Consider the following 26,027-nt stretch of genomic DNA (forward strand, 5'->3'; position numbering starts at 1 on the left):
CGAGCCTACTGTGCGATAATAGCAATGAGTTTTATGCTGTGCGTTATGCGCACATTGATTGAGCGGTAATATGAGACACCAGCTTTACCGGCGCATTTGACTTGGACAGCACGGGTTAGCTAACTGATCCAAATAACCTGAAGTGATACGGGCAGTTAAAACGTAAAAAAGAGACAAGCAAAGAAACAATATAGCTTCGAACTTCATTTAATTACAATGATGTACCCCGAAGAGCCAAAGAAACTGGTACGTCTCTCTAATATCGTGTAGGGTCTCCGCGAACACGCAGAAGTGCCGTAACACGACGTGGTATGGACTCGCCTAATGTCTGAAGTAGTGCTGGAGGGAACTGGCACCACGAATCCTGCAGCACTGTCCATACATCCATAAGAGTACGAGGGATGGAGATCCCTTCTGAACAGCAAGCTGCAAAGCGTCCCAGATATGCTCAATAATGTTCATGTCTGGGGAGTTTTGTGGCCAGCGGAAGTGTTTAAACGGAGAGGAGTGTACCTGGAGTCACGCTGTAGCAATTCTGGACGTGTGGGATGTCGCATTGCCCCGATGGAACTGTCGAAGTCCGTCGGAATGCACAATGGACGTGAGAGGATGCAGGTGATCAGACAGGATGCTTACGTACGTGTCACCTATCAGAGTAGTACATAGACGTATCAGGGATCCCATATCACTGCAACTGCACACACCCCACACCACTACAGAGTCTCCACCAGCTTGCACAGTTCCCTGCTAACATCCAAGGTCCATGGATTCATGAGGTTGTCTCCATCCGCTCGATACAATTTGAAACGAGACTCGTCCGACCAAATGGTTCAAATGGCTCTGAGCACTATGGGACTTTACATCTGAGGTCATCAGTTCCCTAGACTTAGAACTACTTAAACCTAACTAACCTGAGGATAACACACGCATCCAAGCCCGAGGCAGGATTCGAACCTGCGACTGTAGCAGCAGCGCGATTCCGGACTGAAGCGCATAGAACCGCTCGGCCACAACGGCCGGCCTCGTCCGACCAGGCAGCCTGTTTCCAGTCATCAATAGCCCCCTGTCGGTGTTGACAGGCCCAGGTGAGGCATAAAGGCATCAAACAACATGTAAAACACAGCTTTTTGTGTTTTTCGCATACCTATGTCATCAGACATAGATAGAAGGATATGCGACCTTCTCATAGCCAAAATAGTACCGAAGCTCTTCACTGGAATTTTTTTGTGGAACGTGATTCTGCGAAAAAATCTTTTGACTGTTGGTGGGGATGACCTTATCGTGTAGTGTGCTTATAGATGTGATACGTTTTAGAAGACTATTTCTTCTTCGGAACTTCACAGTCTGGTGCTCTGCACCTATTCTCCTATAGTATTTGGCGCCGAATTGGCTAATTCTGAGATGATGCACGTTTCATAGCGACAAAACGAGTGTTTTTCAAAAAGTGTAGCTTTTCTATAGGAAAATTTAATCAAATACCAAAGTTTTGGTACTCAATCGATGCAGAATTTAATGTTCTATATTTCTGATAAGTTCGAACTTTTCAATTAACCGTTTCGGAGAAATTTGAAAAAAGGTAAAAATCCTAAATTTTGTTTTTTTTTCTTAATCGTGAATGAAGCTCCACTCAGAAATCGTGACTAAGTCAGATCATTCATAGGAGAGGCCTACTTGAGTGATTAAAACAGTTTACAGAACTCCAGTAATTTTTGGAAAGCAGACTTCTTAGTTTCCTTTGCATATATATGATTATTACACATCTTCCCAGATGGCTACTCACAGATATTATAGGGTTGTTTCCGCGTTCAATCAAATAACATAACTAAACAATAACAGGTCTTTTCGTCTGTTTCTGCGTAATACGTTGGACTTATTTAGGTTTGTGTGAACTTTCAGTCCCTCCATCAAGCGTAAATTCTCTACAGGTCTTCCTACGTATCGTGGCAATTGTCTGGAGATTGAACTTTCGCGTACACAAACCTATCACCCACAAATAGCCTCATCGAGCTCTCGACATTAGCCACCATATCATTTAAATACGTAAGCCCTCTAACACTCCCTTGGGGTACTCCCGAAGTTACTTTTACATCTGACGATTTTATTCCGTTAAGAGCAAAATACAAGGTTTGTTCAAAAAATCCACAACTTCGCCCACAAAATTTTTCTACGCTTAATTTTTACTTAATATGCATGATCTCCTTCGAAATACTCTTTTCCGCTCCCAACGCCGTTTCCACTTCCGGAAGCAGTCTTGGTGCGCCTATTCCTGGATCGCGCTAAGCACCGTCTGCTAATTTTCTTTCATCTCGCCCTTTCAACGGGATTTTCAACTTCAGAAATAAAAGAAAAGTCCGCGGGGGCCAGATCTGGAGAGTACGGAGGGTGAGGCAGCACAGAGATCTCGTTTTTTGTGCAATAGTCACGTATCAGCAGCGGTGAATGTGTGAGTGCGTTATTGTGATGCAAGAGTCATGAATTGTCTCGCCACATTTCAGGCCGCTCTCACATTTTCTCGCAGGCGTCGCAACATTGTACCATTGACTAATAGTTTGTCCCTGTGGCACGAATTCGTGATGAACTAATCCATCGAAGCGAAAGAAAACTATCAGCATAGCTTTGACATTTGGCGCGAAATTACGAACGTTCTGGAATTTTTTGTTGTATCTATTAGAAGCCCTAAATTCAGTCACGAGGCTGACTCAACATTCCGTAAGCTCATATTCTGTTCGACAGTGTGTGGAACTGTATCTAATACCTAATGCCTTACAGGGAGACGGCATCAGTCAGGGTGTAGTTACCTGTGGTTCTCTCAATCTCATGGTCGAACTCAGCGAGCTAAATTTCAGAAGATCCCTGCTTGCGAAATTCACTGATGCCCATTGAGAATATTTTCGTTTACCTAAAAAGGTCATAAACCGTGTTTCAGAATTCTGCAACATATAGTATCAGCGAAATAAGCCTATACTTGCGAGTGGGACTCAATACGTAATGCAACACACTTTTTTTGAAAGCAGGTTGATTTTATTCGGTTTTCCAATACACCACATTATTCCCCACCCTCTGGCTACAAAACGACATTTTTCAACATAATGTACGTTCAACACGACGCCCTTACGACACCTTACTGGAAGGGCCTGGTACCACTCTACTAGTCGACGTCGGAGGCAACCTCTTGTTGCATCAATAACCTCCCCATCATTCATGTATTGCTTCCTGTGGAGTGCATTCTTTATTGGGCCAGACACATGGAAGCCTGAATGTGAGAGATCCAGGCTGTCGGGCGGATGAGGAAGAACAGCCATACGAAGTTTTGTGAGCTCCCCTCAGGAGGGCAGATTTGTGTGATTTCTTTGTTGTCACGGAGAAGTTCGTTTGAATTTTCGTGGCGACGAACACGCTGAAGTAGTTTCTTCAAATTCCTGAGAGTAGCACAGCACATTTCGGATTTGATCGTTGGATCATAAGGGAGGACATCGAACATAATAACCCCCTCATAGTCCCAGAAGGCCGTCGCCATGACTTTACCGGCCGACGGTGAGGCTTTGAACTTTTCGTTCGGACTGCCGTTTTGTTTCTGGTTCGAGGTGAACCCACGTATAATCACCTATGACGCCGTTCGACAAACAGTTGTCACGATCAGCTTTGTAACGCGCAAAAAATATGCGTGCATGGTCCTCAGTTGCTCTTGGTCTTATGTTAGGAGGCGAGGAACCAAGCATGCACTCACTTCTGAGTACCCCAACTTGTGGGCGAGTGTGTCAGCTCTACCAACAGAGACGTCCAGTTGGGCAGCGAGGTGTTTGATTGTGATCTATTGATCACTTAGAATGAGTGTCCACACATTCCAACGTTGCAGGAGTCACAATTGTGTGCGACAGACCGGCACGCGGGAGATTGGACAGGTTTTGTGTAACCTTGCGATGATCACAGGCGTCTCGCCCAACGACTCAACGTGCTTTCGTTCACTGTCAGGTCTCCGTAGACATTCTGCAAGCGCCTATGAATGTCTGCGATGCTCTGGTTTTCCGTCAAAATAAACTCAGTGACAGCTCTCTGCTTGAAAACGCTCCTCCGTTACAGGCACCATTTTGAAGGCTACATATAATGCCGCCACCTATCGGAACAACATGTAACTATAGGCGCTGAAGCAGGATGTTCCACGATGTCCCACAACGAATTCCGCAATTTTTTAACCAAGATTGGCCCAGAAAAAATGTGTAGCATTACTTATAGAACGCACCTCGGATGTCTGATGCAGGGCCCAGTCGACACAACCCCCTGCTTGGTGCACCAAGCTGAGAGGGGCGCTAAAGTGCAGGATTTGTATGCAGTGGGTAGCACAGTTAGTAGCGAAAACTGATATGGTTGAAAATGTGCGAGAGAAAATGAAAGGGGGGGGGGGGTTGCGCTAAATGATAAGTCGCTTGTGTGGAAAAATGCTCTCGAAGCGGTCCTGGTCTGATGAAACATCCTTCAAAACGGCAACGACCTGCATATTTTGAAACTAATTGGACTCTTCCGTTGTTCCAGCGATCTATAGCAACATGAGAGCCAGTTGTTCTACAAACTGTGTATAGAATTTTAGAGATTTCGCATCAGATCCAGTTGCCTTTCGTTTGTTGAGCGACTTTAATAGATTTTCATGTCTGCCACTTATCTCAATACCGTATCTTCCATTTCCGCGTTCAGATGATGATTGTGAGGAGGAATCGTTTTTGCTTCCTCCATAACGGAAGAACTTCGGACGACTGAACCCTGTATTTCTACCTTCTGTCTTTCATTATCCGTGTCGCTCACTTGCTTAGTATTTTGTAACTATCGGCTGTGGTATTCTATGTAGCGTCAAAACAGTCCTAATATTGTGTATTTGTTATACGAAATCTGCAGCTCTGATACATATTACTTATATAATATGTAATATACATTTAGTGTATTTCGAAGAAGGCATTTTGTGACGTCATTACAGAAATATCCGACGGAGAAACAGTTGAAACAACGTAACTGTTACTACTAATGCTAAGCATTCATTGATTAAAATGTTCTGTGATCGCACTAATCTTTTATAGCCTATCAGGCATTAAACAGACTAAGCATAACAGTATTTTCAGCAGTTAGTAGTTTCCTGTCTTCACCGTATCAGAACACGGATGCAATGACCATTCATAATTTAACTGCCGCGCAGACCATCATACATTCACAACAAATACGCTACTGGCCATTAAAATTGCTACACCACGAAGATGACGTGCTACAGACGCGAAATTTAACAGACAGGAAGAAGATGCTGTGATACGCAAATGATTAGTTTTTCAGAGCATTCACACAAGGTTGGCGCCGGTGGCGACACCTACAACGTGCTGACATGAAGAAAGTTTCCAAACGATTTCTCATACACAAACGGCAGTTGACCGGCGTTGCCTGGTGAAACGTTGTTGTGACGCCTCGTGTAAGGAGGAGAAATGCGTACCATGACGTTTCCGATTTTGATAAAGGTCGTATTGTAGCCTATCGCGACTGCAGTTTATAGTATTGTGACATTGCTGCTCGTGTTGGTCGAGATCCAATGACTGTTACCAGAATATGGAATCGGTGGGTTCAGGAAGGTAATACGGAACGCCGTGCTGGATCCGAACGGCTTCGTATCACTAGCAGTCGAGATGGCAAGCATCTTATCCCCATGACTGTAACGGATCTTGCAGCCACGTCTCGATCCCTGAGTCAACAGATGGGGACGTTTGCAAGACAACAACCATCTGCACGAACAGTTCGACGACGTTTGCAGCAGCACGGACTATCAGATCAGAGACCATGGCTGCGGTTACCCTTGACGCTACATCACAGACAAGAGCGCTTGTGACGGTGTACTCAGCAACGAACCTTGGTGCACGAATGGCAAAACGTCATTCTTTCGGATGAATCCAGGTCGTGTTTACAGCATCATGATGGTTGCATCCGTGTTTGGCGACATCGCGGTGAACCGACGTTGGAAGCGTGTATTCGTCATTGCCATACTGGCGTATTACCCGGCGTGATGTTATGGGGTGCCACTGGTTACACGTCTCTGTCACCTCTTGTTCGCATTGACGGCACTTTGAACAGTGGACATTACATTTCAGATGTGTTGGGATCCGTGGCTCTACCCTTCATTCGATCCCTGCGAAACCCTACATTTCAGCAGGATAATGCACGAACGCATGTTGCAGATCCTGTACGGGCTTTTCTCGATACAGAAAATGTTCGACTGCTGCCCTGGCCAGCACATTCTCCAGATCTCTCACCAATTGAAATCGTCTGGTCAATGGTGGCCAAGCAACTGGCTCGTAACAATACGCCAGTCACTACTCTTGATGAACTGTGGTATCGTGTTGAAGCTGCATGGGCAGCTGTACCTGTGCACGCCATTCAAGCTCTGTTTGACTCAATGCCCAGACGTATCAAGGCCGTTATTACGGCCAGATGTGGTTGTTCTGGGTACTGATTTCTCAGGGTCTATGCACCCAAATTGCGTGAAAATGTAATCACATGTCAGTTCTAGTATAATATATTTGTCCAATGAATACCTGTTTATCATCTGCATTTCTTCTTGGTGTAGCAATTTTAATGGCCAGTAGTGTAATAGTAAAAGCTGCCATTATAGAAAAGAAAAAAATATTAATATTTTTGTGGTTATCCTCAGTTTTGGCCAATGTTCGGAGTGGTAGTCAAGTTAAGAGATTAGTAAGTATTTTGACCTCTTTTGCCACATAGGTTTACAAAATTACTATCGACTACAAATAACGTCCACATCACTAGCATGAAAGACTACTGTCCCCAACAGTAATCACAATTCCGTCACTACCGTACGGGTAAAACCTTTTCAGCCGGTAGTTCATTCATTCATCGTGTTCTGTAAAACCCACCAAAAAGGGAGCTACTCTGAGAAAACTCATTTGCATACTGTATCTACAATAAACTAGTACTATGCTGCTCAATATTATTTGCGCTTATGCCATTTAAAAGTAACCTAGTGAATTAACCGAAATGCTATTCTTTCAGAAAAGATGCTACTTCCTCAGTTGTATTAAATAAGTGCTTTTCAGCTCCTACCTGGTAGCAAAACGTTTCACATGAATACATTTCCGTTTTTTAAAAATGAGAGTTCCCTAAATCTTTAATAACAGAGGATGATTTGCAGTACACTGCTACTCGTCATTCAGCCTTAGAGTAAACATTGCTGCTTGCCATCCAGCTAGGAGGAATTATGAATTCTTGAATCCAGAGAATCAGATAATTTCTAGGAGTGACATTGGAGGAACGGTTTTAATTTCGTTTTGAATTGCGATCCAGAATTTCGTGCTGAACGGATTTCCAGCAAAACATTCACTACTCTTGGTATCAAGATATTTGTATGGTAGTAGCAGAAAGTACTATCAACACACCTATGGTACAACGTCAATAGATTAAAAAAAAAATAATCAGATACAAATTAAAATCTCTCACCTGTAGAAAGACTAGTACGATTATGGTTGATACGCCGAGTACAACGTCCCACAGCTGAGTCTGCTCAATGTTGTTGACAACATTTATCCACGACTCAAGAAAGCTATCAGATTTTCCTCCAATACCCAGGAGACCTTTTAGCTGAGACGAAGCTATGTTGAGAGCAGCAGCCGATGTAAAGGCTGAAGTTACTGGTACGGATATGAAGTCCACAAGGAAGCCTGCATAGAAATTTAAACAACGATTAAAGCAAGCAAACTGTTAACGCTTGCAAAATTTAGAACAACTGACAGCTGAAACTTCGTAACGTCTTATAGTTTGTTTGGAAAGTGTAAATAGTAACGTAATTATCAATTCATGGACACTATATTCCTTACAGTAATACCGTACTTCAATTTTTTTCGTGTTGGTTTGCTATTTTTAATTCAGTAGAAGTTACAGTACTTTGACTTTTGTCTACTGCATAGACTTACGGTTGTCAAAACAATACGAAAGAAAACCCAGGTACTGCTACATCACTGATCTGAGTCATTTTCTCTAAAGAGAGGTCGTAACATCTGCCGAACTGTGACAGTTGGGTCTCCCAAGAATAATCTTCTCAGATCCAAGTGAGAAAGTAGTATAACTTGTCCACTAGAACCATTCAGCAAATGTCGCTGAGTGACAGACTACTTTACGAAATTTTTGTTGACGAATTGACACGGCCATGTGTGTTCGTAGGTTTTTCTGGAGAACGTGTTGCTTGAAAGTCTCTCAGGCATGCAGCATTACATATTCCAGAATGAGATTTTCACTCTGCAGCGGAGTGTGCGCTGATATGAAACTTCCTCACAGATTAAAACTGTGTGCCAGACCGAGACTCGAACTCGGGATCTTTCCCTTTTGAAGGTAGGAGACGAGGTACTGGCAGTAGTAAAGCTGTGAGGACGGGTCATGAGTCGTGCTTGGGTGGCTCAGATGGTAGAGCACTTGCCCGCGAAAGGCAAAGGTCCCGAGTTCGAGTCTCGGTCCGGCACACAGTTTTAATCTGCCAGGAAGTTTCAGCATTACAGATTGATCGCATTGGCGGTCAGTGATCATGTGCTGATGAGCTACAGAACGCTATAAATGACGAACCAAAATTACCCCATTTCTCTTCAAATGAGAGCCAGAAATCGCTCTAAAATTATGCCAATTCTCTTCGAATGCATACTGATGTGCAAAGAAACGGAAGGAAACATGATTTGTAGCGCTCGCTCTACGATAACTAGAAACCAGTTTCGAGTGCTGCAATGATGGTCAGCAAAGCTACGATCAGCTCAGAGAAGGGACACAGCTGTGTGTTTTAGACTGCGCCTGCTCTGATGTGGCGTCATCCCTGCTGGCGCAGAGGGTGCTACGTTGCTCACAGCACCAGGTCAGTATGTTGTAGGATTTTAGAGCAGCAGCTGACATATCGGTGCCAGTTTGTCGGGTCGGGTTCAGTTCCGGCCAACTAGTATCTTTTTTTTTTAATTTTTATTCTTCATAGTGTTAAACAGATAATTATTAAATTTAACCGCTTGAGTGGTACAGATGTGCTCTCCACATCCCATGGCTTTGTTGTCGCTGTGTTGCTCGACCAGTGCGGCTACCTGTGCTGAGAGACGGCGTTCCTGCCACAAGCAAATAATCATCATCCGATTTTAAGAAAACTATTCGGTGAAAAAATTTGGTTTTTGCCCATCCCAGAGATTGAAATCTTCACTGGATAAATGTATGAATTTATTTTCGTTATTAGTCGTAGTTGCTGTGCTGCATCAAATTAAGTAAAGCATTTCACGAAATTTTTAAGAGCCTGCACAAGTAAAAGTGCATTGGTTAAAATTAGCCCATACATTTCCGTATATAAAGTGTAGGCTAGATATCGAAATTTTATTTAAAATTTAGTGCAGAACGGTACCACATTTCGTTCTCGAGTTATTTGTTTTTATATTCTGAGGACGGTCGCGTGCAACAAACCGATTTCCATCTCTGTGCATACTGTTCAAAACATCGATACGACTTTTTTTTTAATAATAGCCCACAAAGAGCCACATGTGTTATATGATAAACACTTTAAACTTTTCTATTCACTGATTACTATCGAAGTAACTCGTCCGCAGCAGTGAGAGGGTCTCCGGGATGGGACACGTAAACATGTCAATAGTGCTTCAAGTTCTCTTGTGTGAGGGATTTTCGATCAGTGGTTTATGTAGGGGTCTCATAACCCAGTGATAAGGCAGACAAACTGCCAATTCGTTGGCTCGGGTTCGATGCCCACTGATACCACTTTCATTTCATTCATTTTATTTTATTCCTCGTAACGTTAGACGATTAGTTACAAATTTTAAATGTATTTGAACAGTTCAATTTATGTAAGTAAAATGAATATATGCAGTTTAGTTACAATTACTTGCCTTGTAGGTCAAATGACTACAGGACGCCACACTGAAATTTTGCATGACTGTTACAGAACGTATTTTCGACGGCGGAACTTGTCGTCTTCTTGCTGGCCAACAATAACAACAATCATTACTTTAAAAAAAAAACAAATTCTTTGCTGTATGAAGGCATTCTCTAGACGTCTCCTGCATTACAGTCATCAGCTGTACGCTTCCGTATTGCTTATCCATGGTTTCTAATACCATCTACCCACCTTTCAGCGGGTCACTACTTTGTTTTCGAAACTAGCAAAGACTTTCCTTGTTCTATGCATCATCCATCTGACTGGTTACATGTCCCGCCACCACTACTTGATTTTTATTATAGTCATAATCACATCTTTCACTCCAGTTAGTTTTCAAAGGCATTACCTACTAAAGACGCGATGATGAAGGAAAGGCATCTGTACCAGCCACGGAAACACGTCTTGACGGCAAACGCAATTGGGTCCCGCAGAGGAAGAGATGCTGCTGTGGAGTTATTTGAAATTCGAGTTTTGAAGAAAACGGTCGACTGTGCGGAGAGCTCTACTTTTCATAGCCAACACAACTGTGCTCATTTGCACTGTTTTGGGCAGGCTGCTCAGCAGGGTCGCCAAAAACGCCATAGCCCAGCACTTGTGTAGAAGGTGTATCATAATTAGTAGTGAAAACATGCACTGGTGAAAGTATATGATAAGGGACGCCAAAAGGTTGCACGTTGCACTAAACAACGAGCTGTTTGCGAGATAATTATCAATATGAATGTGTAGTTGTAAATGTTCATTCATATTGGTAATTATCTCGCAAACAGCTGAATGTGTAGTTGTAAATGCCCCCCCCCCCCCCCCCCCCCGCCCATGAACCATGGACCTTGCCGGTGGTGGGGAGGCTTGCGTGCCTCAGCGATACAGATGGCCGTACCGTAGGTACAACCACAACGGAGGGGTATCTGTTGAGAGGCCAGACAAACGTGTGGCTCCTGAAGAGGGGCAGCAGCCTTTTCAGTAGTTGCAAGGGCAACAGTCTCGATGATTGACTGATCTGGCCTTGTAACAATAACCAAAACGGCCTTGCTGTGCTGGTACTGCGAACGGCTGAAAGCAAGGGGAAACTACGGCCGTAATTTTTCCCGAGGGCATGCAGCTTTACTGTATGATTAAATGATGATGGCGTCCTCTTGGGTAAAATATTCCGGAGGTAAAATAGTCCCCCATTCGGATCTCCGGGCGGGGACTACTCAAGAGGATGTCGTTATCAGGAGAAAGAAAACTGGCGTTCTACGGATCGGAGCGTGGAATGTCAGATCCCTTAATCGGGCAGGTAGGTTAGAAAATTTAAAAAGGGAAATGGATAGGTTAAAGCTAGATATAGTGGGAATTAGTGAGGTTCGGTGGCAGGAGGAACAAGACTTCTGGTCAGATGACTACAGGGTTATAAACACAAAGTCAAATAGGGGTAATGCAGGAGTAGGTTTAATAATGAATAGGAAAATAGGAGTGCGGGTAAGCTACTACAAACAGCATAGTGAACGCATTATTGTGGCCAAGATAGATACGAAGCCCACACCTACTACAGTAGTACAAGTTTATATGCCAACTAGCTCTGCAGATGACAAAGAAATTGAAGAAATGTATGATGAAATAAAAGAAATTATTCAGATAGTGAAGGGAGACGAAAATTTAATAGTCATGGGTGACTGGAATTCGAGTGTAGGAAAAGGGAGAGAAGGAAACGTAGTAGGTGAATATGGATTGGGGCTAAGAAATGAAAGAGGGAGCCGCCTGGTAGAATTTTGCACAGAGCACAACTTAATCATAGCTAACACTTGGTTTAAGAATCATGATAGAAGGTTGTATACATGGAAGAACCCTGGAGATACTAAAAGGTATCAGATAGATTATATAATGGTAAGACAGAGATTTAGGAACCAGGTTTTAAATTGTAGGACATTTCCAGGGGCAGATGTGGAATCTGACCACAATCTGTTGGTTATGACCTGTAGATTAAAACTGAAGAAACTGCAAAAAGGTGGGAATTTAAGGAGATGGGACCTGGATAAACTGAAAGAACCAGAGGTTGTACAGAGTTTCAGGGAGAGCATAAGAGAACAATTGACAGGAATGGGGGAAAGAAATACAGTAGAAGAAGAATGGGTAGCTTTGAGGGATGAAGTAGTGAAGGCAGCAGAGGATCAAGTAGGTAAAAAGACGAGGGCTAGTAGAAATCCTTGGGTAACAGAAGAAATATTGAATTTAATTGATGAAAGGAGAAAATATAAAAATGCAGTAAGTGAAGCAGGCAAAAAGAAATACAAACGTCTCAAAAATGAGATCGACAGGAAGTGCAAAATGGCTAAGCAGGGATGGCTAGAGGACAAACGTAAGGATGTAGGGGCTTATCTCACTAGGGGTAAGTTAGATACTGCCTACAGAAAAATTAAAGAGACCTTTGGAGATAAGAGAACCACTTGTATGAACATCAAGAGCTCAGATGGAAACCCAGTTCTAAGCAAAGAAGGGAAAGCAGAAAGGTGGAAGGAGTATATAGAGGGTCTATACAAGGGCGATGAACTTGAGGACAATATTATGGAAATGGAAGAGGATGTAGATGAAGACGAAATGGGATATACGATACTGCGTGAAGAGTTTGACAGAGCACTGAAAGACCTGAGTCGAAACAAGGCCCCCGGAGTAGACAACATTCCATTGGAACTACTGACGGCCTTGGGAGAGCCAGTCCTGACAAAACTCTACCATCTGGTGAGCAAGATGTATGAAACAGGCGAAATACCCTCAGACTTCAAGAAGAATATAATAATTCCAATCCCAAAGAAAGCAGGTGTTGACAGATGTGAAAATTACCGAACAATCAGTTTAATAAGCCACAGCTGCAAAATACTAATACGAATTCTTTACAGACGAATGGAAAAACTGGTAGAAGCCGACGTCGGGGAAGATCAGTTTGGATTCCGTAGAAATGTTGGAACACGTGAGGCAATACTGACCTTACGACTTATCTTAGAAGAAAGATTAAGGAAAGGCAAACCTACGTTTCTAGCATTTGTAGACTTAGAGAAAGCTTTTGACAATGTTGACTGGAATACTCTCTTTCAAATTCTAAAGGTGACAAGGGTAAAATACAGGGAGCGAAAGGCTATTTACAATTTGTACAGAAACCAGATGGCAGTTATAAGAGTCGAGGGACATGAAAGGGAAGCAGTGGTTAAGAAGGGAGTAAGACAGGGTTGTAGCCTCTCCCCGATGTTATTCAATCTGTATATTGAGCAAGCAGTAAAGGAAACAAAAGAAAAATTCGGAGTAGGTATTAAAATCCATGGAGAAGAAATAAAAACGTTGAGGTTCGCCGATGACATTGTAATTCTGTCAGAGACAGCAAAGGACTTGGAAGAGCAGTTGAATGGAATGGATGGTGTCTTGAAGGGAGGATATAAGATAAACATCAACAAAAGCAAAACGAGGATAATGGAATGTAGTCGAATTAAGTCGAGTGATGTTGAGGGTATTAGATTAGGAAACGTGACACTTAAAGTAGTAAAGGAGTTTTGCTATTTGGGGAGCAAAATAACTGATGATGGTCGAAGTAGAGAGGATATAAAATGTAGACTGGCAATGGCAAGGAAAGCGTTTCTGAAGAAGAGAAATTTGTTAACATCGAGTATAGATTTAAGTGTCAGGAAGTCATTTCTGAAAGTATTTGTATGGAGTGTAGCCATGTATGGAAGTGAAACATGGACGGTAAATAGTTTGGACAAGAAGAGAATAGAAGCTTTCGAAATGTGGTGCTACAGAAGAATGCTGAAGATTAGATGGGTAGATCACATAACTAATGAGGAAGTGTTGAATAGGATTGGGGAGAAGAGAAGTTTGTGGCACAACCTGACCAGAAGAAGGGATCGGTTGGTAGGACATGTTCTGAGGCATCAAGGGATCACCAATTTAGTATTGGAGGGCAGCGTGGAGGGTAAAAATCGTAGGGGGAGACCAAGAGATGAATACACTAAGCAGATTCAGAAGGATGTAGGTTGCAGTAGGTAGTGGGAGATGAAGAAGCTTGCACAGGATAGAGTAGCATGGAGAGCTGCATCAAACCAGTCTCAGGACTGAAGACCATAACAACAACAACAACAGTTGTAAATGGCGACTGAATTCATTTTCAAATGTTGCCCTAGTTACTATAAATGTTCTAACCTTTTCCTGTGGCTTCGCTCTCATACGCGTTCGCCGACACTCAAGTCCTTTCCATTCCCTCCCCCCCCCCTCCCCCCCCCCCAGGCAGACGGAGCAACACCTTCTTGGAGCATCTCAGCAACTTTCAGCTATATACTCATGTATAGAACAAGTGTTCTAGCAAAATTAGCAAACGAATGGCTGCTTTCCAGTTTACACCACGATAGTAGCTTGTGGCAGGGTGTGTATATAATATTTTACTTGCGTCTGTTGTTAGGAAGGTGTCCTTCCACAGCAGATAACTATGTTCTTATTTTTCTAGTAAACAAATTGGAGAAAGACAGTAGTGCTACATATACGCATTGTACTCTGCTGTCCGCTCGACATACTGGATCTTCCAGGTATTAACCATCTCAGGTGCTAGCCCAGCCCGAAAGCGCTTAACTTCGGTGATCTGACGGGAACCGGTGTTACCACAGCGGCAAAGACGTTGGCTGATACTTCTAGTATGACACTAAAACCTTGATTCTTTAACGCTGTTTTTTTTTAATTTTTTAAGGACGGTGATGCCAGTGTCCGCTTGTAACTGAATTGTTTTGATAGTAACTACCTTGTTATTGTTTCAATCCAATCCTTGTGGTACTGATAACAGCACAAGTGTGGGTAACTGTTTATGGTGTTATGTAGTGAGTGGTTGCATACTTCTCTGCAGAAACTATCCAACTGGTCTTTCCGCTGCTTTTACACGTCCACAGTAACGTTATGGTATTAAGACTCCTCTCAGGCGCCCTGATAGTGATACCACTGTTTTTAACTGACTAATAATGCAAGGGGAAGTGTTCCTTACAGCGACACAGATTTGGTACACGTTATTTCTTTAAAAAAGACACTTGTTAACATTAATCCAGTTTGGCATCAATATATTTCGTTAAATGTTGCACTGTTGTGCTAGTTGTTGAACATTTACAGTCAAAGATTTCGTGTGTCTTTCAATGACGATCTTGAAATGTGAGTATTACGCAATACTGGGGGAAAATCGACAAAAATTTAACAAATAGCACCCAAACTCCAAAATACTCTGCTGGAGGTTGCAAAAACGAAATTGGATTTACTGGATCAATTATAGTGTTACAGTGTATTATGTTGTCTTTGGGCTATAAATTATATTAATTAAGATAATTCAGATAAACCCTGACATTTATGCATCACCCAGTTGCCCTAGGGACTTGGTGTGTAGCAGTGGTGTGTTTGTCGCAGTTCTTTTCCGTTTTAATTCTGCCTGGGGGGCAGTGGTGGTTCAACTTTCCATTACAGCAAAGAGGAAACGAATGATGAGCCACACACTACTATCCTATAAAGAGAAAAGGGGGATGGGGGGAGATCAATCTAACTGTCCTAATATCTCCAGACAATAGGAAGAACTTCCCATCAATTTAAAGCCATACAACTGGTCTAGAGATGCGCGGAAGGATACATCTGGCTGTATTCATCCCCACAACCAAGAGGACAATGAGTCACCCACCTGCTTTTTTTGTTTTTCCGACATTTTAGGTCATGCTATTGGCCTAGGGGCGTGGGTGGACATGTGTGAAATCGAACCATGCCAGTTTGAGGATTTTTTGCCGATTATCATTCATGCAATGGCCTAGAGCCTTGGGCGAGGGGAGTGGGGGAGGAGTGGCATAAAGGGAGGGAGGGTAGAGTAGGGTGAGGAGAGGGGAAGTGTGACGTTGGTCCATGTCACACCAGTGATCCTGAACTGTCATTTCCAAGGTAAAAAAAAAAAATATATACAAATCAGCGTCCCAAAACCCATACAGATCCGCTACTCAAGCCCCTATCGAATTAGGCTATAATTTCACCAAACGATGAAGTTTTAATTTTAGGGTAAATTTTTCCTGCTGAAAGTTCTCTGTAAATCTCATCGTCTTATATTACAAGAAGCAGTTTTGTGACGAATTTCACAAGCTTCTGGAACCCCTTGACTTAATTCTATCTGTTGGAAAAATCAGTTTATCAAAACTCAAGGCATACCTTAGGTCATCAATTTCTCAAGTTCCATTACATGGACAGTCAACTTTGGCCACTGAAAGCGATATCATGAATTCAGTACATTCAGATTATATTTTGATCGAGTCTTAAGTTATAGGCTACAGAAACGCCAAATTAATATTCTTATCCAACGGAAAATTTATCAGTACATATACTGAAACACTGCAGGAATTCAACGTGACTTTATTGATGGAATACTCTTTCATATCACTTGCAAATTTGTGTTTTCCTACCACTTGCATATATAAAAATGTTGACTATGTTTATAAATTTTCAACTATTTTGTTGGCAAATTTTCTACAGTTTACCTACTTTATGGTGATATTTTTTCATGTGCCACACGCAAATTACTGTTGAACTTGTCAGTATAAAATTAGATGAAATTTTTGTCTCTCTGTCCCACAAAGTGAAAGAATTTGTATATTATAGTACTAAAAATTTATATTATTAACAAACAATTAATGTATTAATATATTTCATTGATCGCACGGATTTATTTAAGACAAAAGGTTTAATTCCAATTACATTAAAACTGTTGAAGGCTTCAGGAATTACCTTAAGTGGATTTGCTTTGTTTCTTTTAATATTTAGCACTCTGATAAGATTAAGAAATTTATTACTGATACGGAGTAATGTCTATATAGCAAATATCTCAAAAGTAAAAACAACCTTTCATGCGATCAGTAGATTTATACTTATTTTTAAAGGTCTTGGCAAGCGGCCAAGGAAAGACGACTATGGTTTGTGGTGGTGGTGGTGGTGATAGAAGCCAAACGATAGTCGCTTTTGTAGCAAAATCTTCTCAAACCGGCCCCGCTGCTCAGTTAACTTAGGTTCGGGGCACTGCTTTCTTCTAATGGAGAGCCTGTAGTGTATTCACACGCGAAGGACCATTCAAACTTAGCTCAATGGCCCAATTACAAGGGAGAACGCTATCTTGGCGAAAATAACTAGTTTCTGAATTGCAAACATTTTGAAGGATACCTCGATATCGGGTCATCATTACAGTCTAGCTGGTATCTCTCATTCGCCCTTTCCAAACCCATACAGTGAGGCGGAAAAAAAAGGTCATTGTATAGCGTTATGCATACATATAGAAGGCAGTAGTATCGCGTACACAAGGTATAAGGGGCACTGTATTGGCGGAGCTGTTATTGCACTTGGCTGCTTCATGTGAAAAGATTTCCGACGTAACTATGGCAGCACACTAGGAATTAACAGATTTTGAACGCGGATTGGTAATTGGAGCTAGACGCATGAGACATTCCATTTCGGAAATCGTTAGGGAATTCAATATTCCGTGATCCACCATTTCCAGAGTGCGCAGAGAATACCGCATTTCTGGGATTACCTCTCACTACGAACAACACAGTGGCCGGCGGCCTTCACTTAACGGCCGAGAGTAGTGGCATCTTTGCAGAGTTGTCAGTGCCAACAGGCAATCACAGCGTGAAATAACCACAGAAATGAATAAGGGATGTACGATGAACGTATCCTTTAGGACAATGTGGCGAAATGTAAAAATAATTATAGACGGCTATAGAGAGGTAGATTGGATCAACTTTGAACGACTTGTTTAGTCCATGCTACGTCGAGTTGTTGCACTACGTCGGGGAAAACAAAGATCGACACGGTATCAGGAGCTATGCCATGACTTGTCACCTCACTGTAGAATGACGGATCACATTACGGGCAACATTAATTAATATCACTGCTAGCCTCAACGTCTTGTTAATCTCTAATGAACCTAATTTGATGTTGCAATGATAGCTTGGAATACATACGCTTAAAAACTTGTTTCATTAAAATTTATTTTTATTTAATTAATTATTTGTTTGGCTCTGCATCGTATAGATAACTATTAACTTGGAATTCTGAAGTGGACCGTCACATCCCGGACAGTTTCTTCATTGTTCGCTAAAATATTTTCAGTTTCATTTGTGGCCCCATTGGTTACTTCCCATTTACGTTTTCTGTTTTGTTCCTTGGGAAAAAAAGTGTTAAGGACATAAAAGTCCACCTTCTCGGCATATTATACTAAGATACGACCTTTGTCATTCGTGGTGGGTGGTTCCAGCTTCGTAAGGATGAAGTCTGGGTTCGATTCACTGTTCAGAAAACAGCTGTGCCTGCCCGGATAGCCGAGCACATTACTGCGCTGATTCCAGAATTCAGAGTGTCGAGCATGCTCAGGACCGGATCTGTCTCACGGATTAATAATGAGGGCTGGTGAGACGCCTAGCCTCGATGTGCTTTCTAGGCGGTTTCTGACACCCATCTAGGCAAATATCGGGCCGGTACCCATGTCCCCGCCTCAGATATCCACTACGCAACAAATCCGTAGAACGTCCTTCCACTTAATATCATTTTCAACACTAGACGCAAACAGATGGTGTACACGATTTTGAGTAGAGGGAACTTGCAAAAACCGTTTCAACTAGTCCTTAATCACAGTAAATACAATGTAAATACCTTATTTTTATCGTTCAGTTATGCCTTACGGACATTTAACACTTACCTAAATGTAAAAGTCCCAAAAGGGCAATGATGCAGCCAGTCAGGAAAGTAAGGAGGATAGCTATGTCAGGACCGTAGTTGGACACTGAACTCTGCACCATAAGCGCGAGGATAGCAGTCGGCCCAATGACGAGATTGTGGCAGCTTCCAAAGGGAATGTACAAAAACGCCCCCATGATGCCAGCATATAGACCATACTGCAACGACAGAAGTTGTATCCTGTAAGATACTGGCACTTCGTAACTCAGTAATTGTAAAAGAGACATGAGAAATTGAAAACAAAGGCACCAAACTGTAAATTCAGCTGCAATTTAAAAATTAGATGACGTTCACAGGAATTTTAACTAAAAAACGTGACAACGGTTCCACTTTTACATCAAAAAATGGCTCTGAGCACTATGGGACTCAACTGCTGAGGTCATTAGTCCCCTAGAACTTAGAACTAGTTAAACCTAACTAACCTAAGGACATCACAAACATCCATGCCCGAGGCAGGATTCGAACCTGCGACCGTAGCGGTCTTGCGGTTCCAGATTGCAGCGCCTTTAACCGCACGGCCACTTCGGCCGGCACTTTTACATCAGATCATAAAACTATGTGCTATTATTACATGAACAACGTAGGGCGCATTCAGTTAGGTTAGACATCAAATGGTTCAAATGGCTCTGAGCTCTGTGGGACTTAACTTCTGAGGTCATCAGTCCCGTAGAACTTAGAACTACTTAAACCTAACTAACCTAAGGACAGCACACACATCCATGCCCGAGGCACGATTCGAACCTGCGACCGTAGCGGTCGCGCGGTTCCAGACTGTAGCGCCTAGAACCGCTCGGCCACCCCGGCCGGCAGGTTAGACATCAAAAATACTAATTAATAATAATTACCTCAAAAATAAAATTAAATATTAATAGCAGTGTGTAATCCAAAACCACATTGTGATTTTCTTATAATCGATTGAGCATTTAGAGCACATAATTTATTGATTGAAAGAATGAAATCGCGAAATGTTTAACTGTAAACTCTTAATAGTGCAACATGAATAGAGAACAAAGGGCTGCAGGCAAGCTCTAATAATAAAAGAAAAAAAATTTGAAGATCTATACAGTGGAAAATACTCAATTCTCATTAGTGGGTTGAATCCACAGCAGAAGCCATGAAACAGATCTTGAAACACTGACATAGTTTTCAGTAATCCAGATTCTTTCTTCTGCAAGGCAGTTCAATACTTATACTATCATTGTTGGATATCGCCAAATAATGAACAATGATGTAAGATCTATAAACCTTTAAAGCCGGGCTGGAGAATCAAGACCATGTTATTACGTGCTGTGGGAATACATCGCTCGTGCCTCTATGGACTCTTTAAGGTATGGGCGTGACTGTGATGATTAGCTTCAAAGATAACTTAGGCTCTCGGAATCTTCTCGACGACGTAATTTCTAACAAACTACAATGTGTCAGTCGCAATACAGAAAGGTAGTGCCACCGTCGCACAACTAGTGCAGAGAAAGTTGGCTAATCAGGACTGAGACGGAATCAGTCCTTAACTAGACCAACAGTACCTGTGTCAAAATGATCCGAGGGACAGCAGAGTGATCTTTAAAACTTATAGCCAAAGAAATTCTACTTCAGGGGAAGAAGTGTCGCAGATTTATTTTCGACTTAGTTATTTCGCGCAGTACAAATCATATTCCGAGTTTGAAAGAGGGAAGCCGGCCGCGGTGGCCGTGCGGTTCTAGGCGCTGCAGTTCGGAACCGCGGGACTGCTACGGTCGCAGGTTCGAATCCTGCCTCGGGCATGGATGTTTGTGATGTCCTTAGGTTAGTTAGGTTTAAGTAGTTCTAAGTTCTATGGGACTGATGACCTAAGATGTTAAGTCCCATAGTGCTCAGAGCCATCTGAACCATTTTTTTTTGAAAGAGGGAAACGAATGAGATGATGAACTAGTGGACTAAATTAGGCCATTTCACTCAGTTCTAGGATTTTGTGTCATCATTTGCACCGGGCTCGGAGTCTAGGTTGAACTGTACGCCAATAATCAGCAGGATAAGTCATGTCGAAGGTAGGAAATAGTACTACGCCAAGAAAACCAGTGAGTTTATGACAGCTTTAATGTTTTCGTGTTAGCTGAGTAGGAGAGCCCAAGCGGCAAGTTTGACATAGTCATAGTAATGCTTACAACAACAACAACAACAACAACAACAACAACAATAATAATAATAATAATAATTAGTAAAAGTAGTAGTAGCCGAAAAAGCGATTTCTGTGAGAACGTGTATGGAAGAAGTAGTACACAAATCGTATTTCAGACAGCAGTAAAGTAATAGTAGTAATACTATCCTAGCACCGAAAATAGAAGAAAAAATCATTCGAAGCAAAAAAGTGTAGTAGAAGACTCGTGTGCAGTTGTTCAGTATAATAGAGGTGTGTTTCACAATAGCGAAGATGAACAACTGCTCAGAGCGCATACGATATGCAATCAAGAGCCCATGTTTACTGACTTTTTTTTTTCTTGCTTTGGTCCATACGACCACCTCTGAAAATACGGAAGACAAAGAGCTTGCAGTGGAAGAGATTTGTTTCATACTATCGAAGAGGAAGAAGTGCGCACAGCACTTAAGACATACATTTCAGGAGTCATAGACTTCCTTATTTCGTTTGCTCGTACCTGTCGTATTCCTGAATACTGACCATTCCTCCTGGAGACATCCTATATTTACATTTATAAGGCGACTTTCAATATGTCCATTCTGTCTGAGTAAGATAAATGTTCCTCAAAAAATTTAGATTCAAAAATATCACATAAAATCTAAATGTGTTATTCGTGCGTGCGTTGTCATGTATTGTGCGTTTTCGTCCGGTGAATGTTCAAATGTGTGTGAAATCTTATGGGACTTAACTGCTAAGGTCGTCAGTCCGTAAGCTTACACACTACTTAACCTAAATTATCCTAAGGACAAACACACACACCCATGCCCGAGGGAGGGCTCGAACCTCCGCCGGGACCAGCTGCACAGTTCGTCCGCTGAGTGCCGCAAAAACAGTATTTCGTGCGATAGTGTCAGATGTAATAAAAATAACGTGTCTTACACTATTTTATCAGTAATATCGTATTTCAAAGAATAGATCACGCCGAATTTCATTGCATATCCACTTGAGTAAACACACATTTTTGCAATTTTCGCAAGTTACGATTGTTGTACGTAACATATTTGGTAATAAACCGCCGTTTGTGATTCAAAGTCACTGTAGCTCATATTACAACTAACATATCGTAACATTTAGTTTTCTTTTTCATCAGAAGTGTTAATTTACGACAAGTGCAGAGAATATACACAAGTTTCGAGTTTGTCAGCGACAATAATGTCAAAAAAGTTTCAGGAAACTAGTACCTTTTATCCCAGGTTTGTCTTGGTTTAATAGAAATCTCGTTTGGTATAATAATCGTTTCAGTCGTTAAACGAAACTAGCACACTTTTAGCTTAATAGATACAAAAATTAAAAGTGAGTCAACAGCTTTACTTTTTTTTTTTACTGTTCCTTAAAACTTTGATTCAGCGGCAATGCAGCCACCCAGCGAATGTTTTTCTGGAACACAGAATGGGTTGCGTAACCTTCGTAAGTAACTGGGAATCACTCTTTTTTTTTTTTTTTTTTTGTGGTTTTAGGGCGCAAAACTGCTAAGGTCATTAGCGCCCAGCCCGTGACTTAAGACAGTAAAAAACCGAATTTTAAAACCAGCAGCAATGGGAACAAAGTCAGAAAATTTGAGAAACTAAAAATAGAAGAATGCTTAAAAATCCACTACAGAAAGGGGGTGATTGTCCCCAAAAAAAGGTTCAAATGACTGACGCCATTTCACTGTCACTAATAAACTGGAGAACGCGGTCGGCGGAGCGCGTGTCATCTGCTAAAATCGACGATAGATCAGGCGATAGCTGTAGACGGGAGCGTAACGGATTAAAATAGGGGCATTCAATTAAAAGGTGTCTTACCGTCCACAGCTGAGAGCAGTGGGGACAGAGTGGGGAGGATCGCCGCTTAAAAGATGTCGATGGCTAAAACGACAGTGCCCTATCCGGAGTCTAGCTAAAATTACCTCCTCCCGACGACGCGTTCGGGAGGAAGAGGTCCAAGCGCAAGGAAGGGCTTTCACTTCCCGCAATTTATTACAGGGAAGTGCCGACCAATGCGCATGCCATAAATGAGCAACTTGGCGACATAAACCGCTCCGTAGATCGGTGAAGGGAAGCGACCGAATAGCTGGCCGAGGAAGAGAGACTGCGGCCTTGGCCGCTATATCAGCCGCCTCATTCCCACAGATACCAGCGTGTCCCGGGAGCCAGAGGAACGCCACCGAGACGCCCCTCAGGTGGAGCAAGCGCATACAGTCCTGAATCCGGTGGACCAGAGGGTGCACAGGGTAAAGAGCTTGGAGACTGAGGAGAGAGCTGAGAGAATCTGAGCAGATGACGTACTGTATCCGCTGATGGCGGCGGATGTAGTGGACAGCCTGGAGAACAGCGTAAAGCTCCGCAGTATAAACCGAACACTGGTCGGGAAGCCGAAATTGATTTGGGGTGTCGCCAACAATATAAGCACTCCCTACACCTAACGATGTTTTCGAGCCGTCGGTGTAAATAAATGTGGCCTCCGTCATTGCTGCACATAGAGCAGCAAATGCCCGACGATAAACAAGTGTAGGGGTACCATCCTTGGGAAATTGACAAAGGTCACGGAGCAGGCAGATCCGGGGACGGAGCCAAGGCGGTGCTGTACCCCAAGTTGTCCAGAAGGTTTTAGGAAAGCGGAAGGAAAGAGAATGGAGCAGTTGACGGAAGCGGACTCCCGGGGGTAGTAGGGAAGAGGAGCGGCCTGCATACCCTACATCAAAGGAGGCGTCGAAAAAAAGGTCATGGGCTGGATTAGTAGGCATAGAAGACAGATGGCTAGCATAACGACTCAAGAGTACTGCCCGCCGATTGGACAGCGGAGGTTCAGCAGTCTCAGCATAAAGGCTTTCCACAGGGCTAGTGTAAAAAGCTCCAGACACTAAACGTAATCCACGGTGGTGGATAGAGTCGAGACGCCGAAGAATAGACGGCCGAGCAGAGGAGTAGACTATGCTTCCATAATCCAATTTCGAGCGCACTAAGGCGCGATAGAGGCGGAGAAGGACCACTCGGTCCGCTCCCCAGGAGGTACCATTCAGGACACGGAGGGTGTTAAGCGATCGCAGACAGCGAGCCGAAAGATAGGAAACGTGGGAGGACCAGCTTAGTTTTCTGTCAAACATAAGACCCAAGAATTTAGCGACGTCTGAAAACGGAAGGTTGACAGGACCTAGATGTAAGGAGGGCGGAAGAAACTGCTTACGTCGCCAAAAATTGACACAAACGGTCTTACTGGGTGAGAAACGGAAGCCAGTTTCGATGCTCCACGAGTGGAGGCGATCGAGAGATCCTTGAAGACGTCGTTCAAGATGGCTGGTCCGTTGAGAGCTGTAGTAGATCGCAAAATCGTCCACAAAGAGGGAGCCCGAGACATCAGGAGGGAGACAATCCATAATTGGATTTATGGCGATGGCAAATAGTACAACACTCAGCACAGATCCCTGGGGTACCCCGTTTTCTTGGGAGAAAGTACGGGAGAGAGTAGTGTTCACCCGCACCCTAAAAGTGCGCTCTGCCATAAATTCGCGAAGAAAAAGGGGCAGCCGGCCTCGAAAGCCCCAAGAGAACAGTGTGCGGAGGATGCCTGTCCTCCAACAGGTATCGTATGCTCTCTCCAGATCAAAAAATATTGCTACCGTTTGGCGTTTCCGGAGAAAATTGTTCATGATATAAGTGGAGAGAGCAACAAGATGGTCAACGGCAGAACGATGCTTCCGAAATCCGCATTGGGCTGGTGTTAAAAGACTGCGGGATTCTAGCCACCAAGCTAAACGGTAATTCACCATACGCTCCAAAACCTTACAGACACTACTCGTGAGAGAAATGGGGCGATAGCTAGAGGGGAGATGTTTGTCCTTTCCAGGTTTCGGAACGGGAACGACAATAGCTTCCCGCCACCGTTTGGGAAAGGTACTGTCGGTCCAAATTCGATTATAAAGGCGAAGGAGGTAACGCAGACTAGGGGTTGATAAATGCAGCAACATTTGGACATGGATACCATCCGGTCCCGGGGCGGAGGAGCGAGAAGATGAGAGGGCATGTTGGAGTTCCCGCATGGAGAAAACAGTATTGTAGCTTTCGTGATTTTGAGAGGAGAAAGCAAGAGGTCGCACTTCCGCTGCACGTTTCTTCGGGAGAAACGCTGGCGGGTAATTTGAAGAGCTCGAAATCTCAGCAAAGTGCTGACCCAACGAGTTAGAAATTGCGACGGGGTCCACGAATGTATCATGCGCGACAGTGAGCCCAGAGACCGGGGAGAAACTAGGTGCACCTGAGAACCGTCGAAGCCGACTCCAAACTTCCGAGGAGGGAGTGAAGGTGTTAAATGAGCTAATAAAGAATTTCCAGCTTGCCTTCTTGCTATCGCGGATGACGCGACGGCATCGCGCACGGAGCTGCTTATAGCGGATACAGTTGGCCAAAGTAGGATGGTGACGGAAAATGCGAAGAGCACGTCGCCGCTCACGTATTGCATCACGGCATGCCTCGTTCCACCAAGGAACTGGGGGGCGCCGGGGCAATTCGGAGGTGCGTGGTATTGAACGTTCCGCAGCTGTAAGGATAACGTCGGTAATATGTGTGACCTCATCGTCGACGCTGGGAAAGCGACGATCATCGAATGTCGCGAGAGACGAAAAAAGTGTCCAATCGGCTTGGGCAAACTTCCAGCGTCGCGGGCGCATATATGGCAGTTGAGGCTGCAGTCTGAGGACACATGGAAAGTGGTCACTCGAGTGTGTATCATCAAGGGCGAACCATTCGAAGCGCCGAGCTAGCGGAACAGTACCGACCGCAAGGTCCAAATGAGATAAGGTCGTCGTGGAGGCAGACAAAAATGTGGGGACCCCAGTGTTGAGGCAAACTAGATCCGCTTGGTGGAAGACGTCTAGCAATATGGAGCCACGTGGACAAGGATGAGGAGATCCCCAAAGCGGGTGGTGGGCATTGAAGTCCCCAACCAGCAAATAGGGGGGTGGAAGCTGACCAAGAAGATGAAGGAGATCAGCTCGTGCCATTGGTGTGGATGATGGAATGTATACAGTACAAAGAGAGAACGTGTATCCAGAAAGGGAAAGACGGACGGCGACAGCTTGGAAGGAACTGTTTAAGGGGATTGGGTGATAATGGAGAGTATCATGGAGAAGAATCATGAGTCCTCCATGGGCTGGAGTGCCTTCAACAGAGGGGAGGTCAT

General features: G+C 43.3%; 1 protein-coding gene across 4 annotated transcripts in view; it reads right to left on the reverse strand.

Moving 5' to 3' along the window:
- Positions 1 to 26,027, reverse strand: part of LOC126162757 (sodium-independent sulfate anion transporter-like) — a 220,202-nt gene that overhangs the window by 43,265 nt on the left and 150,910 nt on the right. For 3 of the 4 annotated variants that reach the window (XM_049919443.1, XM_049919444.1, XM_049919442.1), the window contains exons 3-4: positions 18,660 to 18,855; positions 7,480 to 7,700 (exon numbers count right to left, since the gene is read on the reverse strand). The exons of the other annotated variant lie outside the window; for it this stretch is intronic. In XM_049919443.1, the coding sequence (XP_049775400.1) occupies positions 7,480 to 7,700; positions 18,660 to 18,855 (417 nt within the window). The remainder of the gene's footprint in view (positions 1 to 7,479; positions 7,701 to 18,659; positions 18,856 to 26,027) is intronic. 4 annotated transcript variants of the gene reach the window in all.

Source organism: Schistocerca cancellata, chromosome 2 (genome assembly GCF_023864275.1).
Source record: "Schistocerca cancellata isolate TAMUIC-IGC-003103 chromosome 2, iqSchCanc2.1, whole genome shotgun sequence".
Taxonomy (NCBI): domain Eukaryota; kingdom Metazoa; phylum Arthropoda; class Insecta; order Orthoptera; family Acrididae; genus Schistocerca; species Schistocerca cancellata.